The sequence below is a fragment of the Austrofundulus limnaeus genome, unplaced genomic scaffold (assembly GCF_001266775.1).
Source record: "Austrofundulus limnaeus strain Quisiro unplaced genomic scaffold, Austrofundulus_limnaeus-1.0 Scaffold99, whole genome shotgun sequence".
Taxonomy (NCBI): domain Eukaryota; kingdom Metazoa; phylum Chordata; class Actinopteri; order Cyprinodontiformes; family Rivulidae; genus Austrofundulus; species Austrofundulus limnaeus.
The window spans coordinates 615,713-636,220 of record NW_013952501.1 but is presented as its reverse complement, the minus strand read 5'-3'; the positions used below and the strand labels follow the sequence as shown (position 1 = coordinate 636,220).

Sequence of the window (20,508 nt, the reverse complement as noted above, 5' to 3'; positions counted from 1 at the left end):
ATAGATAGATAGATAGATAGATAGATAGATAGATAGATAGATAGATAGATAGATAGATAGATAGATAGATAGATAGATAGATAGATAGATAGATATATTCCCTGTAAAGCTTAAATGTCACAACAATCAGTCACAAGAACCCACACTTCCTTTCCCCAACACAAGAGGCCGTTGTACTTTAAGTGAGACCATGAGTGCCTGTTTAAATCTTGTGTTAAATGTTTAGACGTTTGCTTCACACACCCTGTCATTCATGAGCAAGTCTTTCACGATGAAGTTAGCCACGATGGATTTCATGGGCGAGGCGAACTGATCCGGAGCCAGCATGGCTATGTGGCCCAGGGAGACGAGCGGCGTGATGAGCTGCTCCGGGACGTCTGCGTTCAGACTGCGTGACAGCGGCTGCGGAAACAAAACGAGCATCCCCCGATAAATAAATGTTCAGGCACAGCACTCACTCTTCAATACGCAAGGGATCGCTGCAGACAGTCAAAGAAACAGTTCCTCACCTCAAAAATCTGTGCCAGCTGCACTTCCTTGTTGTTGAAAATGGCATGAATACAGTGGACAGCCTGCTTGGCCTGGTGAGGTGTTCCCCGCTTGGCTTTCTGATGCAGGATGGGAATCAGAGTCCTGAACACAAATGAAAAACATAATTAAAACAGCCACATTATAGACTTTTCATGCTGCAAATCTGTGCACAAGATGTGGAAGAGAAACTTGTCATTGTGTATAAGAACGTGAAAAAGAAAAACAATTAGGAGAAGGCTGCAGAAATTATATCGGGTACACACACAGGAGAGCAAATTAGCCGCAGAGATGCTTCGAGTCTTTAAAACACCAGCCACTGGGTTGCTTTCATCTACAATTTTAAGCTATTCTCAGAGGGCCATCTTGACATTTTAAAGAATAATTATGTTTAAACATAAACTCCGACCTCTATAAAATGTTAAACATAAGCATAAAATCTTGTTTAAAAACATAAATACTAAAAACGATCACAGTCTCTGTTCGGCTTCCATCACTTACGATCGTATCTGTGGTAACTCCGTCTCAATCTTCTGACCGGTGTTTCTGAAAATCTGGATGGCAGCCTCTGCCACCTTGTCATCCTCCATCTTCAGACACTGGAGCAGGGACTCGTAGGTCTCGGCTGAGTGAAATGCTGTGGGATGTGTGAATGACAGGACCTAAACACGGAGACACACTTGTTCATTTTCCAACATTAGTCTGGTCATTTTAACTTTTATTTGTGTTAAAAGATACTAAAACATGCACACATACATCACTGTTTATCGGTTGCAATTACCTGATATATGTTTTTTGTGTTTGTTTTACCTTGAGCAGCTCCAGCCCAGAGCGAATTGCCGTGTCAGGGGTGACACCTTCCTCATCATCATCAGCTGTTCCCTCAATGGACTTATTTAGCAGTTTTACCAAAGCACTAAAGCAGAACACAAACATCGTCAGTCAAATTACAGGATGTTAAGATACTATGTGTTTTCAGTCAGGTTGAAACTCTAAGACAAATCATTCATTAGGCCAGATATTCACAAAGAGTAACTTGAACAAAGTGTGAGTCATTCAGAGTGGGCCTGCTCTTTCAGGGTGTTTTTCCATGAAGAAGAAAGGGTTAAAAAGAGCCCAGCCTGAGGCCTGCAGTTACACAACACCACCACCAGGTGTCTCAATGAATGAGGAAAGCCTGTTCATGGTGAAGTGTTACACAATAAAATGGACAGACAGCTCATTAAACACTTTGTGGTGAAGAAAACTGAAGACACACAGATTCTCAGAAATATGACTCTTCCTGTTTTTGCCTCTGGATTCAATTACAGTCAGATCTGAAGGAACAGAATTAACATCCAACATAGAACAAAATCTCGCTCTTCATAAAATGTCTGTTGTTTTTTTTTCTGACCTGATGGCCTCAGAGTCGATGTGAACCGGAGCGATCCGCTCCAGCAGGAACTTGACCATCTCCAGGAACGGGTTGGTGGGCTGCTTTGGGAATGTCAACTTCCGAGTGATCTCCCTCTGCACGAAGTACACAACAAACACAAATGTTTAGGCCTCAATCTGCTTTTCTATCAGCAATTCCATGAGGTTTTCTATGTACACGGTCCAAAAAACATGTTGTTGCTTACTAAAGATTTTTCCCCCCAAATCCTCCAACTAAACCAGAAACATACAAACAAATAAAAAAATAGAAATGTTAACTTCTGGCAAAGGTTTAACTTAATCAGTATACTTAACATTGTTTTATTGTTTATTTAGTAAATATTGATGCTGGATAAAAGCATGATGCAACCTGATTTATTTTCCTTTACCTTTTTTTTAAAGTTCCTAATAAGTTCAAATAAATAAAGCTCGATCCTGGGTTAAACATAAGACTCCAAACCAAACTTCGTGCCCTGAACTTCGACTTGTAGGACACCTGTGAGCAACGTTACATCTGCATTGTGTTAAAGATAAGTAGGAGAGTAAAACAAAGAGCGTGGTCTCACCACGCAGATCTCAGCCTGTTTGCAGGAGCAGGTTGGACTGATGAGCGTCTCCAGCTGGACTCGGAGCTTCTCGTCCTCACTGAGAACCTGGTTGAATTTCTTCATGAAGTCCTGGGCCTTCCCAGCATCCGGCAGGTTCTCTGCATCAGATAAGGAGGTTGGTTACACTGTGATGTAGAGGAAACTTTACAACATTTCATGACTGTTTACTTCTAACTTACTGGCAATATTCATAAGCTTCCCAAACATTGCAGTGCTGTTGGCCTCAGACTAGAAAAAGGGAGATAGACATGTTGTGATATGTTTAGATTCTCATCTCTACACAAGTAAAAAAAAAACTAAACAATCAGCGTCTTTACTCACCACTGGCAGCTTGTGAAGATCGAGCAGCTCTTTGACGAGACCTCGGAGCATGTTCTGACACTTCCACATCTCATTCAGCGCCCTGAAAGCAACGATCCATTACATTCGCAGAAAACAAGGGAAAGAAATCAATATGCTGCCCTGGTGGTATGGACTTGTTGCCCCATTAACGCATTGTTTTTATGTTGTGAGTGGATATAGGCTTAAGAATTTACCTATCTTTAACACTTTTTGAATCAATACACAAGTCCATATTTATGTATAAAATATAAAAAAAAATAAAAACTGTGGGAAAGCTGCGGAGTGAAAATGTAGGTTTACTAACTTGACAGCATTTGCGTCGAGGCAGGCATACAGGTAGTAGAGGCATTTCATCTTCTCCTCCGTTTCAAGACTGTGAGGGACCATGTACTGGGCAAAAATCTTCTCTACTAATAACCTGTGCAACAAAAACTGTTATTAGATTAAAAACATTCTTTAAATGTGATAATCAGTGTTCTGCTGTTTTATAAACATTTTGTGCATCATCTTTTTGCTGCAGTGATTTTTTTTCTCAAGGATTTTAGCTCGTCTTCTGTTTTCCTTTTACATTAGTGTCCAAAAAAGCAACAACAAAATTAGTTTTCTTTGTTCTGCTAAGCACAGCAACTCATTAAATTTAACCGTAGTGAAAATAATCTGGCGTTCTCACTTGTCGTCGATGCTGTTCTGATAGTAGATGTGCAGCAGTTTGTCTTTGATCCAGCTGATCTTCAGGGCCGACTCCTTTCCTGCCTCGTGGTGCAAACAGTACTTCTTGTAAAGCTGAGCCAGGCCCATCATGGCCTCTTTACGAACACGCCACTGCAGGAGGTGTTCGAGAAGCGCGGAGGAAAACGGATCGAAGAGGAGAGAATTAAATTAAGACCAGGAAAACCAATTTCTTTATCTCGTTTCAGGTAGAAAGCAATCTTGTGATTGTAATCTGGGAAGCATATTAAAACATCATAAGCGTCTGCATGACGCATCTGTGATGTGATTAGATGCTCAAAAAATTATATTTCTATATGAATTTAAGATCTATGAAATTACAATAAACATATGATGCTTTATTTTACGTTTTATGTTCAACACATTTGTCCTACCCTCTTGTCAAGTGTCCGTTCCCGCACAAAACCCAGCAACTGGTCGTTGACCAAGTTCAGGTCCTTCTTTCCAGCGTTGATGATGGTGACGATCACATCATGACGAATGGCTTCCTCCGGGTCGTGGGAACGCACTTTCAAATACTCTGAACAAAGAACAGAACGCATTTCTGTTAAATAAATGAGCTGAAAGACAGAGGAGACCGTAACTCACATGACTGTGTGGGATATAAAACCACAAAGACAAAGTGAAGCACACCTGTCAGGTCCCGTGCCAGGTCAGGGTGGTTCATGAGGCAGTGGCTTGCAAACTTTACACATTCTAGCCTGACTGGTACGTGAATGTCGTTAAAACTGGAGGGAAAACATCAGATACGTATAATGACTTCAACTGAAATAGTAAATCAGACAAATTAGATGCTGATATGACAGTAAACACAAAAAAGGACAAATAAATCCTCATCTGTTCATTTCTTCTGTTATCCTAAAGATATATTACAAGATTTTGCCCTTCTTCTAAATAAACTGTAACGTATACCAGCTTAATATCCTGATTTCAGTAAAGGAGCCAGTATATTCAATTAGTCTATAAATACAAGAACAAACTCGCCATGATTCATCCGATCGATTGTTCAGTAAAGCTCCTCACCGTCCTAAGAAACACTGCCACAGTGGTCTGTTCTGTGAGGCCAGCTCCGAGTCTTTGGCCCCAAATAATTTTGCTAACAACCGTACAACAGCCAGACGCTCCTCACCGTCGTTGCTCTACAAACAAGGATGCAAAGAATTTAATGTAAGCAATTCCTTTTTTTTTTAAATTTTCAATACAAAAGCACGACAAATTGCACGTCTTGAAGGAACAACAGTAGAGGTAATTTATCATAAAACAAACAAAAAAAAAGACAAAACATTATTTAAAACACTCTAAATAGCTTCAAATCAGTACAATAAATATATTCTATACCCTAAAATAAAAATCAAACAAACGCAAACATTACATGTTGAGTGCTAGGGGAGTGTGTGTGTGCATGTTAGTGTGTAGTTTTGACCTTAAGTTTAAACTCCAGCTGAGGCATGACTGAGGTGAGCAGCATGGGGTCGATGGCAAACAGCTCCTGGATGAGGTCAAAGACGTGCTCTGAGAGGTCACTGACAGACGACTTTCCCATCACTAAAACCTGATTAAAAAACTGAGAGAAAAAAAAAACTTGAAAATTGTTGAATAAATTTGTTAAAATTTGTTGAAAGCTGAAACTAAATTGTTAGTTACAACAAACAGAAGAAAAGCTGATATCATAATAGTGAACAGAAGCCACAACAAGCCAAACAAAAGCTAAAATCAGAAGAACAAAAGCTAAGAAATAAAGCCAGCAGCACAGCAGTTAAAAACTAACATTAGCAAAACAATACCTAAAAGTAGGAGAATCCTTACTAAAAGCTAAATATGCTAAAGTAGATATCAAAAAGCAAATAGATTTTTAAATAAATTAAAATGATGCAACTGAATTTCTATGTGGGGAAAAAAGGTTGAACAATTCAAAAAACATGAAAGCTAAAAAAAAAAACGTCATAATATCCCGAATGAGATGGAGAAAGAAGTAAAACAAGAAGCTTCTCACATTTGCGATGCAGGTCTCAATGGTCTGGACCGTCCGCTTCAGGAGGATCTTGGCGAGATCGTAAGCTTGCTTGTTCAGATTCTGTTCAAAAGGGAGTCGTGGAAAAAAGAAGTCCACAAATGTTTCTCATCAGAAAGCAAAGACAAAAAATATTTCAAACAAGCTGATTAAAGTTCATAAAAACTTCTTAAGAAGAAAATATCTGACACAGACATAACTGTTAGGGAATATTTTTGTTTCAATCACCTGTTTCTGTTCCTTAGTTTTAAATTATATATAAAATACACAATTACATAACTTTAACCTCACGTCTGTCTAAAAAAATATATGGTTTTTAACTGCAGAGATATAACTAGAGATGCTCGATATTGACTTTTTGCCAATATTCGATATGCTGATATTGTTAAACACTTAATTTCCGATTCCGATATTAACCGATATTACAAACCGATATTAAGCTGACATTAAATATCTCCTGTCAGGGACATTTTGCTTGCTTTTACTGTGATACCCCACTAGATACATTCCATAGGTAAACATTGTCTGTACAAAATAAAACCATTTCACTGAAGTTATGGAAAAAGTGCCATATTTATTTTTAATATTTTGTCTCAAACAATAGTTTGAATCAAGCTCTCCCTAAGATAATTCAGTTTGATGATGTCATCAATCACGCACCAGTGAATGTCTCTGGACCACAAGCTTTTGTTAACAAATTTTGGTCAAATTCAGGTTTTCATTTATCGGGCCTTTGTTATCGGATGAAAAACCGATACCGATATGCAGAGATATTACATTTTTATGCAAATATCGGACCGATAATATCTGTAGGCCGATATTGGACATCCCCAGTTATAACCACTGATCTGTATTACTGGACTGGACATCGCGTGACTCGCGCCACACAGGTGCCAGTGCTAAGCATCGAGTCGGAGCTCAGGAACATCTATGGATGGTCGTAATAATGAGATACAGTCGCGCAAGGAATATCAAAAAGGGATGCAATGTTTTGCTATAAATTGTCAACACTACGACAACAAGATCACAAGATCAAACGGTACATTTCACATGTCATTAAAATAATATTTTTTTAAAAATGGCAAAGATGCAGGAAGGTGGTCAGTTACGCAGTTTGATTTCAACAAACTTGTGTCGAGTAAACCCACAAAAAAAACAACTTTACTGTTCCAACAAATTTTTTTTTATTAATATTGTTATAATGTTAGGATAATAGTGTGGGAGGTTGTAAATACGATGTACAACAGTAAAATTACCTTAGTACTACTAGGCGGACGGTCCTTACATAGTTTAAAAAACTCTAACTGCACCCCGCAACCCCCGTATATTTCGTAAGCTTCCTAAGCGGCGGAGGGGCTGACTACATTTATTTTACGACCAGCTGTAAGGTCATTGTGTTCAGTCACTCCGGTGAGAATCGAGAACCATGAAACAAACACAGAAAAGACTTGAATATTAAATGCTAGGAATAAAGCCATACAATTACACACTGAAAGTCGAAATTATCCTTAAATCTCAATACTATAGTATTTAGTTTTAAGTGGTGTAAAGTTTGTGGAGGCGTACCTTGAGCGCAGGTATGAGGTTAATGAGGATGGTGTCCAGCAGCTCTTGTGTGACTCCGTCTCCCTCCATGATGATGGAACTCATCAGGTCGATCATGTGCAACTGCACCTTCTGGTTATGGTTGTTGCTGATGAGAAAGACACCCAGAGACTCCATGAGTGTTTTAAGCTTGTGAAATGTGGACATGAAAAATGAAAAAAGTTTGATAAATGCAACCAAAGCAAATGTTACCTGATAACAGAGAAGAGCGTTTTGAAGAGCTGGATAAAGATCTCGTTGCAGTCCTCCAGCTCAAAGCAGATATTGTATGATTTCACCCATGCAAGGTTCTGAGGGCAACACAAAGATTTACCAACTCAGCGTTGAATTAAACTTCAAATGATTCAGATTAACTCAAAATGTATTAACATGTGAACTCTTTGATTTGAAGCAATTCAATCAAACGTTTATTACTAAGACTTTTACCTCCAGCAGGTAGAAGTATCGATTGAACTGGGGGCTCTTTGTGTCTTCTAATCCTTTTAACTGTCTGGTGATGAACAGGAAGATTTCCTAAAAGAAAAAAAACCCATTTTGATCACTGTGCATTGATTGCTGTGTTTTCTACTAGCTCAAAAGTTGACAGACTAATCCTTTTATTAACCCTACAAAGTAAACGTTAACTTCTCTTTATTGTCTGGCAAACACAAACTATTACGGAACAATAAATTACAAGAAAAATTTGAAACTTGTGTCATGGAAGCTGCAGTTGTTCCAATTTTATACATAACAAAATGAAATAAACACAACTTGGATTGCTTTTGAGTTGTTTTTACAGGATGATGGTCTATTTCTAAAATTCCTAACCTTTAGTTTATCGTGGGAGGTGTACGGGGCCTCAGGAGCATAAATCCTAAAGATGTCAGCCAGACAGCAGGCCACCAGCAGTCGCACGTCTTTATTGGGGTTCCTTAAAAAAAACTCTGAGGCGAGATGAAGTGCCAGCCCAAGATACTGCTGCTTCTCTTCTTCGGAGTCCTGATCCATGTCCATGTAGGTCTTCACCACCATCTGTAAAAATACAGAGGTGATCAGGATCGCTGTACTTTAGATTTAAAGAATATGTTGGTAGAAAACAAGACATTACTGAGCAAATATGGCACCGATACAAAGAAACTTACATCTAAAATTGTAAGTAATTCATCAGGAAACTCTGATAATGTGGTCAGAAACCTTTTGTTAAAATTAAAACGATACTGAAATGTCCTGTTTGAATACTTTAACACATGCATAGTTGAGTGAGACACATTCATTCGTTTTTGACTGTAATTTAACCAGAACAAACAAACTGGAAGTTAAAGTTGGGGAGATCTTACATATTTAAAAAGGTGGAAACTGGCATTACTGAATAACTTCATGAAAATCTTTGCTGTGTAACCTGTTCATTTAAAAGTCTTGTTAAAGTGTCTGTATGACAAAACACGTTACTCATGAAAGCCAGGTACATCAAAATAAGATCACAGTATTATTAGCACCAGCACAACTTTCACAATAGAGCAGAAGTCATCTGAAGAGGCTAAAGAGCAGAAAGAATCTGTGCAAGCTAAAACCTGGAAAGAGGCGACATCAGGTGATCTCTTACAAAAACAAATGTGCGATTAGGATGATTAGTCACAACATAGAAGAATGAGAACAAGCTGAGCTGACTGGTTAACCAACAAGAACACAAACAAAAGAACTTGAAATGTGGCGTGATATTTTTGTAACGTGATGACCACAAAAATAAGAAATAAAAACAGAGCTGCTGTGCAATCATTCATAGGACTCGTTAAAAATATAAACCATGAAAATTTCTAAAAAGTAAGAATGAAAGCCAAATGGACTGGATCAAAAAAACAAGAACTAAAAAGTACGTTTGCAGTGAACACTGTGTTGACGTTAACATTTTGAGCCACTACTGATGTGTTTGCTCAGTTTTTACAGTTTCATTTAACAGAAAAAAAAAAAATCAAATTTAAGATAATCTCTTTTATGCCATGATATTACACTCAGACTGGACCAAACAACATACTTTTTGGTGAGCATGCACCTATTTTTGCCTCATGGCTATAACAGCTTCCAACTGAATTTGGGGGAGTGGGGAGAATTATGCAAAATCAAATATTGTGACCTTTATATCATGTCATGAGTGTTGCTTTGACTCATTCTGCATGTTTGAGAAATCCTTGAATCTCTTGTGGTAATCATGTGGGGCTGCCTAAACAGTTGCTGGTACAAAGCTCCTCCTCCCATCCCAAAGAGCACCCCTCAACCGAAGCATTATTGTGAAGTGGGAGTGTTGGAAACGGTAGGAGGTTCTAAAAGAAACAGAGGCCATTTTCAAGGTATTTAGATAGACTATGATGCAAAGTCAAATTTATTTTGATATATACAGTATTTTCATAACTTTACATAGTCACTTTTTTCTGGTATAAAATTGAACTATGGGCCTAGAAAAGACATTATATCCCCTTTAATTTTTTCTACTATTCTATTGGAGAAACTCACTATAGCAGTATTATAACATGACAAATTCTAGGCAGATGGTAAAATAACATACCCAAGAAAACATTTCAAAAGGATTGAAAAAGGTATTAAAAAATACTGCCCAACTCTTGCCAGAAACAATCCAAGTGATGGGTACAAACCAGACCCACCGTTGTGCAGAAGCAATTATCTCACCTAATAATTTGCTCTGTTTATACATTTAGTTGTCTATCTATGCTGCACTGAGTGCATCAAATCTAGTATGAAAAAAGCCAAACAAAGTCTAGCAAATGTTACTGAATGACTCTTTTAAATTACCCTCTCTCTCATATAAAAAGTATCACTTAAACTTCAAAATGTTCAAATTAAAAACTAGTCTCAGGAGACTGTAGTTGTGGAAAAAAAAAGAGATCAAACACCTTCATCTGCATAAGCAAGTGACAGAATCACTTCCTGCCACTTCCTCTGTGAATGAAAGCACAGAGTTGAAGTAGGGGCTCTAAACAGTCGGGCAGCCAGGAGGGATGGGGGATGGGCCAACAGATCCAACAGATTGCAGAGCAGTACTCTCCAACACACACTTCTGTACACACACTCACGCAGAGAGAGCAAACCTTACTGTTTTTAGCAAAGCGAAGCTCAGTACAGAGACTACTGTGGGGTTTTTGACCTGAAGAGGAGCCCAATTTACTGCAGTGAAAGAACAAACGCAGAATTTCAGTTTAAAATACAGCTTCACCGCTACAACAAAAACATGTTTTATAATAGTTCTTGCAGTCTGACAGTGCACAACAACTATAAGGTTACAATAGTAAGGCCATTACTTCAGTCAGCTCCATTATTATCTGAATAATGTTAAAGAGAAGATTTTAACTTAAGGATGAGTCAATGTGTAACTCAATTCCCAATTTCCCTTTTTTCCTGTCAAACAACAAGTGTCTGTCTGTTTGAACCCTACAACTAGAAGATTAAAATATCATAAAAGGAAAAAAAAGATCCCTCCAGTGAGGCTGTTTTTCCATTGAAAAATGCAACTCAGCTCTTTTTTAAAAGGGATCCCCTATTAGTTGTAACATTAGACTTTATTTGATAAACATTTATTTTAACTGTAAATTAAAGAGTGTTAAAATACTGTAGGCTGTTTTGTTTGGTAAATTTTTAAAAATAGATTTTAACACGGACGGAGCCATTTTATTTACACGCAAAGCATTCTGGGTAAATGATGACTTGGATAGGTCCTTGGTGTGAGCGAGCTATATCCACCCTGAAGGTTAATCCTGGACAAAATCTGATGATCGACTCTTTTAAATGAAACCAGAGAGCGTCGACAGAGAGGAGAAGGTAAAAATGACTCAGACTGTAACTGAAAATATAGATGGAGGACAACAGAGCTGCTTCATGGATGAAGAACCTCAGCTTAGCCTGTTAGACTTCACGCTAGCGCCAATGCTGTATTGCCTTATACGTATTAGCTCGGTGCTAGCGCGACAAACTAACAAGCTAAACTGAGGTCCTCCATCCATATTTTCAGTTGCAGGCTGAGTCATTTTTGCGTTCCCCTCTCTGTCATGTGGATGGAGGACCTCAGTGACGAGAGGAGAATGTGTAGCGCTGAGCTAATACAGTACATATAGCGTGATAGCGTCGGGGCTAACGCTAAAGCTAACAGGCTAAACTGAGGTCCTCCATCAATATTTTCATTTACAGGCTAAGTCATTTCTACACTCTCCTCTATGTCTCTGGTTTCATTTAAAAGAGTCYATCATCAGATATTGTCCAAGATTAACCTTCAGGGTGGATATAGCTCGCTAGCAGCCTCGCACCAAGGCCCTATCCACATCATCATTTACCCAGAATGCTTTGTGTGTAAATAAAATGGCCCTGTCCGTGTAATATATTTTGAAACTTTTAGTTTAAAAATTACAAAAACTAAACAGCCTACAGAATTGTTACAGTCTTTATTTTACAGTTAAACTATATCAAATAAAGTCTAATGTTACAACTAATCATGGATCCCTTTAAGCTTTCCAATCCCCCTTAACAACAGGATCAGTTGTTTATCTCACGTCAATGTAAACCTGTACGACATCAAGGCCTCGGGAAAAGAGCTCCAAACAATTAGCCATTATAGCTACACAAAGACAATATTATCTGAGCCTCGAAACTAATTTTTTAAATTCAGATTCAAGAGTGAAAAAAAAATCTTGAAACACAATCCTTGCAATTTTGAGTGGTCAGCCAAAATGAAGCCTTTTGACAACAATGTCAGTCCCACCTACAACCGCTAAGCATGACAGATGTAATAACAACAATGACAGATTACATGCTTGTGTTTATGTTTCAGATGCCAGATGCTAAACTACAGTAAACCTTAATTTACAGTGTAAAGCTGATGAACAAACAAGGCTGATGAACAATAAAAAAAGACAAGAGGAGAGCAAAACTCCCCACGGGCACCCGAGTATGTGATAAAACAAAATTGGGCATGTGAGTGTGAAAAGGCAAACAAGGACATAACCTAATGTATGCCAAATGGACACAACTTTGCAAAAATAATAATTACGGTTCTTCTTTTTTATTTTTTTACAAACTGTCAAAAATGCCATGATTTATTTAACCAGAGATAACAAAATGTACAACATTGGACTCATGGTCAAACATGGATAAACACAAGCTGTATCCTATGTTCAGGTATTTGTTTGGTATCATTATGCACATAAACATTCAAGCTGAGGAAACTTATGAGCTGTACGCATTTATTAAGTCAAAATCATCCGTTTAGCACAACTTCAAATCCGCAGAGAAAAGAAATACAACAGGCATTACCACAAGCTCCCCACCTTTGGTCCCTTGGTTCCCTTCTTGGCAGATGCCCCACATTTATGATTTTATCAGCTGGAGTACACTTTTGAACTAGATTTTCCATTAATTATTTTTATCTTGGGCACAGCAGTGCAGTAGTTAGTAATGTGTCTTCACAGAAAGAATGTTGCTGATTTGCCTCCTGGGTTTTTTGTGTGCAGTTTGCATGTTCTACTAAAGCATGCATGGATTTTCTCCAGGTACTCCAGTTCCCTCCCACAAATCAAAAACATTTATGTTTTGATATTTAGTAACCCTAAACCATCCCTTGGTGTTGTGGATGAGAGTGTGAATGGTTGTTTGCCTGTGTCCTTGTGATATAAATGGGACCTGTCCAGAGTGAACGCCGATTCTTGCACAATTACCACTGGAGGTAGGCACCAACCCGGAAAGGAAAAGCAGGTAATGAAAATAAATGAACGGGCACAGAGCTACTGTGAAGGTGTCAAAATACAACTCCAGGGGTTTCATTTATAAAGGATTGCGTGGAAACCATACTAAAAGTGAACGTACGGCCAAAAGGCGGAAATGGCGTACGCCAAAAAAAATTCGGATTATAAAACCGTGCGTACGCATGTTTCTGCGCATCTTTCCTTTATAAATCACAGCCGCACGTCAGAGTTTGCGCACGAGGTCCCGCCTCAGGTTCTACCCTCTACACGCCCACARTCAACCATAAACAGTCAATGTAAAGTACCTCATGAATGTTAAGATGTATTTAAATCAGTCAGCTGATCAATGCCAACAAAAGTGATTGGTTCAGACACAATCCGTCATGAGTCTGGAGGTTGACAGGTGCTGACTGACAGTTGCTCACATGAGCAGATTGTCTGTAATTGACACAGATTTTCCCTTATTTTGCTTTAGAGTAATCTAACAATTTTTATTCAAAAAAAAAAAACTCAGCTTCAAATTAATTTTCTCACAGAGCCTGCAGGATGATAAAAACAATAAAAATTAAATTAAATAAGTCAGATAAAATTAGAAATAAGTCCACCGCTCTTCTCCTTGTCCTCTCCCCCTCCTGCCTGCTCTGTTATCTGCAGCAGACACCCCTGCCCCGCGCGCACACACACATGCACGCGCGCGACAAATACGGACTTTAAACGTGAAGTTTTATAACATTCACACTGGCGAGGTGGATGCGCCCTGCACGTGTATCCAAAGCGTGACTTTTGCTGTCCTGCTGTTCTTGTCGGCGAGGGGTCTGTAGGTCAGGGAGGGGTCTGTGGATCAGGGAGGGGTCTGTGGGTCAGGGTCGTCTGAGGAGGAAGCAGATGAAGGGAGTTGCGCACGGGAACTTTTATTTAAGATTTAAGTTTTTTTTTCAAAAGGTCCTCATGGCTCAGCAGCAGAAACATAAATAAAACTGTTAAGAAAGCTGATGATAAAGTTGAATAAAAATCTAAGTCTGATTATGAAGGTAAATTAAATATCTGACAGTGATCATTACACAGTGTGGCTCTAATTCACCACTTCACCATCTCTGTCGCAGCTTCCCGTCTCCAAAATGCATGGGTCAGAGCTGGCGTGAGGCACAGCACATTTTCACGTCAAGTTTGGATTTTATAAATCACAACCTTGGCGTAAAAAGTGGCGTACGCAAGTTTCTGGGCTCATATTGTGCGTACGCCAGTTTTATAAATCCGACCCCAGATCTCTTGAAACAGTTAGGACAAACAAGTCTATCCAATAGTTTTCCTAACACATGGCCACTGCCCATCATTTTGTGTCATGTAAACAACAGCACAACTATAAACAAATTCAACAAAAAAAAAAACATTTTCTAGAAATAAATTCATATCATACGTGAGCAACGTTGGAGCATAAACAGATGCCTCTACACTATATAACCAAACGTGAAAATCTGCAGCAGCAGCTTGACCCCTGCACAACCACACTTAATAATGATAACACTAAGCCACAACCAGTTTGAACACTGCCTATGAATAGTTTAATGACAAAACAATAAAAGAGCTAAAAACAGCCTCCAAAACAGGGTGATTAAAGACACAATATAGAACAGTGGTGCCCAATCCAGCTCTTCGAGAGCTGCTATTGTGAATGTTTTACTTGTTTGCCTAATCAACCTGTTTATCACCCACTCATTTAAATTAAGTGTGTTGGAGCAGAGAAAGGGTGATGGATAGTGGCCCTTGAGGACCAGGATTGGACCCCCCTGGTTTGTAAAGTTAAGATTAAGGTTTGACGTGTCAGAAGCTAGATTTGTACAAATGGGGTTAAAGTTTACATAAATAGGACTCCATCAGCATACCTTCAGTCGTTTGACCACCTCATCGTTGCTGATCTTGTCCGTGATTTCCTTCACACCAGGAGGGTATACAATCTTTCCGTCCCCCGCTGGTTTCTGCTGCTGCGGGAACTCCATGCTTGTTGATGTTGTCTGGTCCACACGGTCTTCTACTGGCCTCTATGGGTCAGAAAACAAAAGTTCAGCAAAACCATGCTACCGCACTCACCAAAAAAACCTCGATTTACATATCATTTTAAGCGCCAATCATAAATGTTATCTATTATTATTATTAAAACCACACATAAACACTGATCGGCATTGCAATGTAGTACACTCATAACAAAAACCCACCACTGGAGCAGCATCATGAATGTTATTAGCTTACGAGCTAAATTACCTCAGCTAAACATCAGCTTTAATTTAACATAAAATTTTATAAGACAGGGTATGGAGACAGAATCGGATGAGAGAGCTACATAGATAACATATTTACAGAACCGTGTTGTTGAAAAAGTACTTTATGAACAACACTGCCGGTGCAGCTATACTGTCAAACAGGTTATCACGTTAGCTAGTTAGCTGATCAAACAACACTGGCTAACATTTTGCGGGAATGCTAGCCGTGCTAACTGGTTAGCCTACAGTGTTAGCTTAGGCCGCAAACTATCCAGGTACCCATCACATCTGCGTTCACAGACAATCACAGAGGAAGTCAAGTATCCTATCATCTTTGCCCAAAACAGCCACGCTCGTGGTCAGCTCCTGGTGTTTTCCACTGATGCAGACACTTTAATAAAGTTTTAAACAGAAGCTAATTCACTTGTTTCGGTCGTTTCTCAACTTCCGAGCATCGCTCCGTACTGCCGCTAGTTTTACAGGCGAGGCAGGGCTGCTACCGTCGCCCTGAGCCCTCCTCTCTCTCTCAACCAAGAACTTGCCCCACGGATGATTTGAAACACCCAAACAAATGCTAAATTGATCTATCTTTAAATAAAAACGCTACAACACGAAAAGCCTGGATATTTGACAAGCAATTCTTTCTTAGTATTTACCTCTCGGATGGGCCGTTTTAATTCATTAGTCTGACTCAGATTGGTTTAGTTTTCGGCACAAAGCTCTCTGTCCGTTCAGTCAATGATATCTGTGCGAAAGCTAGGCGCAGAGCGCCCCCCTTGGTCCCAAAGCAGTATTGCAACTCCAAATCCATGGCGGGAGTTGGAAACAAATAGCAGGAAACGTACTCACTTTACTTAAGTTTGTTAGATGTGGGTAGAAAAAGAGGACAAGTGCATTTTTCTAAATCACTGAAAAATCATGCAATCATAAATGTCTAAAACCAACTTGTGTTGATTTACCACAACTACTTATATTGCACTGGAATAAATGGCTTTAAACAAAGTGGTTTGGGGGAAATAGCGCCATCTACTGGTCACATTCAGGTTGACAAGCTTTCATGTTTGCTGTTAAATGCGTGCGTCACTAAACCCAATTTCTGTTATTTTTGTAATTAAAGGTATTGAAAATACGCCATAACTTTAAAAAAAATATTACGAATATTTTTCGGAGGATTTCCTGAAATTTACTCAGTGCTGAAAATGACATCGATCACAATCACGCTGCAAAAAAAAATCGAACGATGAATTCTGAGCGCGAGCTATTACTTAAAAGTCATTACTTCCGGTGTTCATTATGCTTGTACAGTATTCATTTCTATGATTGCATAGATACACAGAAACCAGTCCGTACTCTCTGACGAGTTTCCACCACTTGGAGTGCTATTGGGTATCTTAATCTCGAATTTCTTCATTTTGGTTTTCACTAGCCTTCAGTAGCATGTTTTTGTTTGCAGCTTCGAGCTACCCCTGTGTGTATGTACGGTCACTTAGCCGTGTTAGCGGCTAATGCGGCTAATCAGCAGCGCTCTTATTTATTACGTACGGTATGCCTCGGAGGAAGAAGAACGGCCAGAGCCCGGCCAGGCAGCCCGCTGGGCCACCAAAGTTAGGAAGCCTCGGCGACAACACGAGTTACCCACCACTGCCACACAGATCATACAATATCGCCATGGCTAGCAACTTCCAACCCGGCACCACATTGAAGACCAGCAGCGCTGATAAGGAGAAAATCGTTAAAAGTATGCAGGAGATGTTTTCACACCTGGACCCAGATGTTATTCACATCGTGCTGTCTGAATGTGACTATAAAGGTACCACAAATACCTGTCCAACCTGCTGTGAGACTTTGACTTATGGGTTTTAATTGTGACCTAGCTAACTAGTTAGCAGAGTAGCTTGCTGCTTATTAAGTAGTGTTTGTGACTAAAGCATTAGGATACATCCTGCAGGTGCATACTTCTTATAGAACTGGAATAAACTTCAGCTGCATCTTTCCACTTATTGCCTCACATCTAATGAAAGTTTAATATGTTGTATAAATACTGTATTTTTTATATTTCACCAGTTACTAAAAGTTTTATTAAAGTTTTTGATTTAATATAGAGCAGAAATGTCACACTAAATGGCTCTTACAGTGGCAATGTAACTTTTATTTCTATAGCACATAAACACCTGAGGTTGACCAAAGTGCTTAATAATTTAGTCAAACGTAAAAACAATAAAAAAACAACAAAATATAAGACTAAAATGAATGGTAATTAAGTTACAAATGGAGCAGCTATAATGAAAATCGTTTTGTTATGATTGTTTGGTCACAGTTTATTATAAAAAAGTTTCATTTTAGCACATTTTTAAGAATTTTATTGCCTTTTTGCTCGATGTAAGTATGTGTTAATGTGGTTATTTACTCCTTAACTTGTGTGTTGCCATTTGTGTTTGTCTGTGTGTTGTAGTTGAAAATGCCATGGACTCTTTGCTGGAACTGTCTGTAGCAGCTGAAGTTTTAACCCCGAATCCTCCTCCCCCTCCTTTTGTTTCTGGCTTTGAGCACACTGCTGCAGCCTTGCTCAGCCCACATCACTTTTCCGAACCACAACCAGACGACGCACACTCGCCACCGCCGTCCTCCTCGCCTCTGTCCACCAGCCTGCTGACTGAAGAGCTGGACCTGCTTATTGATCAAGAGTTAGAGACACTAGCTGCACAGCAAGACGTCGAGGGAGAGCAGTGCACTGCCGAAGCACCGCTCTCCTCCTTCCCTCCACTACCTGACCATCAGCAGGCACTTCCAGAGCTGCTTCGAAGCAGCCTGGAGGCTGGAACTGGAGAACATGTCACTGATCAGCCGTCACTGTCCGGTGGCTTGGTGGAGCATTTGTCTCTAGTTTCCTCTCCACTCAACCAGCTCCACATCAGCAACGATCAGATCCCAGAGGCACAGACAGATGTTGTGGATTTCACACACCTGGTGACAGAACTGTCTCCAGACAAGCCCAAGCCTCCTTTGGACCTAGCATCCTCAGGACGTCCCTCAGCTTTCCAGGTGTATAAAAAGCAGGAAGCTCTCTCAGAAGGGCTCACAGACACCGATTCAGCAGTCAGCGGAGCAAGATCTAAAGTGAATCTGCTATGTGGCAATCCACTCAACTACATGCCACCACCCTGGAACTTGGTAGCTCCAACGATTTCTCCTCAAATCCATGGAAACCAGAGACCGGCCTTCATCACCCCTGTAGCCCAGGCACCGTCCGTTTGGCTCAGTCATACCAGGCATGCCTCTCCTTGGCTGTGTCAGGGCCCTTTCAGTCAAGCACCTCTTAAGCCTTCTGCCGCTATTCCAAAATCCTGGGCCCTGACTGCTCCTGGACCGGCTCCTGCTCGTCTCAGCAGGTTGTATTTGCAAGGGAAGGTGTTGGTGCTGCTTCGTGGCCCTCCCGGATCTGGCAAGTCAACCTTGGCAAGGTAAAAAAGCTCGGATAGTGTAGTCTCTTCATGCATTACATTGGTGTGTTTGTTGATGCTTGTTTTTAGGCTGTCTATCACTCTTTGCACTTCAGATGAGACTCTGAGACCAGACTAATAACAAAAAGTGCTAATTTGTTTTCAGACTTGCGCATTATTTTTACTGATTTGTCTTTATCGTATCACTAATTCACAGTTGCTCAATATGACAAGGTCACATGTCCCAGTCATGTTGCTCAGAACTGAGGTTAAGAACAAATCTTTTATGTCTTGATTACCCTGACTTATTTCCTTGATAGCTCTACGTACTGTTTTTACTTACAACTCAGTGTTCTGACTTTGTAGAAGATGTGCTGAAAACAAATACCTGCACCAGCTTATTTATACAAATTTGTTAATAGAGCATTTTTTCTTTTAACATTTGATTAAAACACCAAGAGAGTGTAAGGTCTTCTTTTGTGTGTCTCTGCAGAGCTCTGTTGGACCATAACCCAGGTGGAGTCATACTAAGCACAGACGACTATTTCATCCGCGGTGGACAGTACTGGTTTGACCCTTCTGTGCTGGGAGAAGCCCACGAGTGGAATCACAGACGAGGTTAATAACACTTTCACACAGAGCTGACTGGAATGTCTAGGAGTGTCGATTAAAAAGGCTTGTGACCTTTTTAAAGGGATCCACGATTAGTTTTAACATTAAACTTTATTTGATAAACATATAAAAATAAAGACTGTGAAAATACTGTCGGCTGTTCAGTCTTGTCAATTTTTTCAAAAGTATTTTTAAAAACTTAGATTTAAACTTATAAAAACTAAACTTAAAGTATTTTACAGTCTTTATTTTACAGTTAAAATAAATGTTTATCACATAAAGTCTAATGTTGCAACTAATCGTGGATCCCTTTAAGTGTTTTTAAATTAACGTCTAACAAATTGCTGTTGTGTTTTGATCTAAGTTTTTATTAGAAAGCTAACCTATTCTTTCTGCAGCTGTTGTCATTTTTTTGTTTTCATTCCACAGCCAGGGAGGCTTTTGAGAGGGCCGTCAATCCGATCATTATTGATAATACCAACATGCAGAGCTGGGAGATGAGACCCTATGTAGCTCAGGTCTGTATATATTCTTTCTGACAACCTAAGTGTTTAAATGGAGCTACATGTCTATTTATTCAGTTAAAATATGAGATTATACAAGATTTAGGAAATATTTAGATTCATATTTCTGGATTGTGTGAACTAGATGTACTGGAACTTTGTAATAAATGGCAGAAAATCATTGTTTTTTATCTATCCCAGGCACTGAGACATGCATATAAGGTGCTGTTCAAAGAGCCAGACACCTGGTGGAAGAACAAGCCCAGAGAACTGGAGAGGTAACACAGGAAGTTTGCCTGGTTTTAATTATTTTCCAGTTGCGCATGAATAAAACTGCTACCAAACACAACCATATAAAGTTTTGTTTTGTGCATTTATTAATGTGCAGACGCTCCACACATTCCGTGCCAGTGGAGAAAATCCGCTACATGCTGAATGGATACGACCGCTTTGTCACCGTCCAGTCTATTATGGGCTCACACATGCCTGAGGGTAAACAGCGCTTTCTTCAGGAGAACAGATGTGCACTGTGAGTTTAATTTTTTTAATGTTTTGGCTTAAATATGCAATTATTTGACTTGAGATTGCTTTATTATTACAACGGAGAATTAGGGCCACACAACAAGATTTTTTTATTATTACGAGATTAAAGTCGTAATTTTACTAGAATAAAGTCATAATATTACGAGATTAAAGTCGTAATTTTACTAGAATAAAGTCATAATATTACGAGATTAAA

General features: G+C 39.4%; 2 protein-coding genes across 5 annotated transcripts in view; one reads left to right on the top strand and one right to left on the bottom strand.

Moving 5' to 3' along the window:
* The window catches only part of pds5a (PDS5 cohesin associated factor A), a 20,391-nt gene extending 4,413 nt beyond the window's left edge, over positions 1–15,978 (bottom strand). For 2 of the 4 annotated variants that reach the window (XM_014013241.1, XM_014013244.1), the window contains exons 1-21: positions 15,871–15,978; positions 14,840–14,995; positions 8,044–8,247; positions 7,663–7,749; positions 7,429–7,526; positions 7,198–7,324; positions 5,614–5,694; positions 5,044–5,184; positions 4,644–4,759; positions 4,254–4,348; positions 3,995–4,140; positions 3,562–3,713; positions 3,196–3,309; positions 2,871–2,952; positions 2,729–2,777; positions 2,508–2,647; positions 1,922–2,037; positions 1,339–1,444; positions 1,030–1,190; positions 510–633; positions 244–402 (exon numbers count right to left, since the gene is read on the bottom strand). In XM_014013241.1, the coding sequence (XP_013868695.1) occupies positions 244–402; positions 510–633; positions 1,030–1,190; positions 1,339–1,444; positions 1,922–2,037; positions 2,508–2,647; positions 2,729–2,777; positions 2,871–2,952; positions 3,196–3,309; positions 3,562–3,713; positions 3,995–4,140; positions 4,254–4,348; positions 4,644–4,759; positions 5,044–5,184; positions 5,614–5,694; positions 7,198–7,324; positions 7,429–7,526; positions 7,663–7,749; positions 8,044–8,247; positions 14,840–14,953 (2,412 nt within the window). In that variant the 5' untranslated portion in view covers positions 14,954–14,995; positions 15,871–15,978. Of the gene's footprint in view, positions 1–243; positions 403–509; positions 634–1,029; positions 1,191–1,338; positions 1,445–1,921; positions 2,038–2,507; positions 2,648–2,728; positions 2,778–2,870; positions 2,953–3,195; positions 3,310–3,561; positions 3,714–3,994; positions 4,141–4,253; positions 4,349–4,643; positions 4,760–5,043; positions 5,185–5,613; positions 5,695–7,197; positions 7,325–7,428; positions 7,527–7,662; positions 7,750–8,043; positions 8,248–14,839; positions 14,996–15,493; positions 15,556–15,638; positions 15,704–15,870 lie in introns of those variants that run through there. The other 2 variants (XM_014013242.1, XM_014013243.1) reach the window with 2 other exon arrangements.
* Positions 15,979–16,756: 778 nt separating this feature from the next.
* n4bp2 (NEDD4 binding protein 2) lies at positions 16,757–20,298 on the top strand (the record flags this gene model as incomplete). Its single annotated transcript, XM_014013248.1, is given in 6 exon segments — positions 16,757–17,024; positions 17,667–18,675; positions 19,148–19,272; positions 19,696–19,784; positions 19,971–20,047; positions 20,158–20,298. Coding segments are annotated over 6 exon segments (1,706 nt in total), but the record flags the coding sequence as incomplete, so codon positions are not given.
* Between the last annotated feature and the right edge of the window lie 210 nt (positions 20,299–20,508).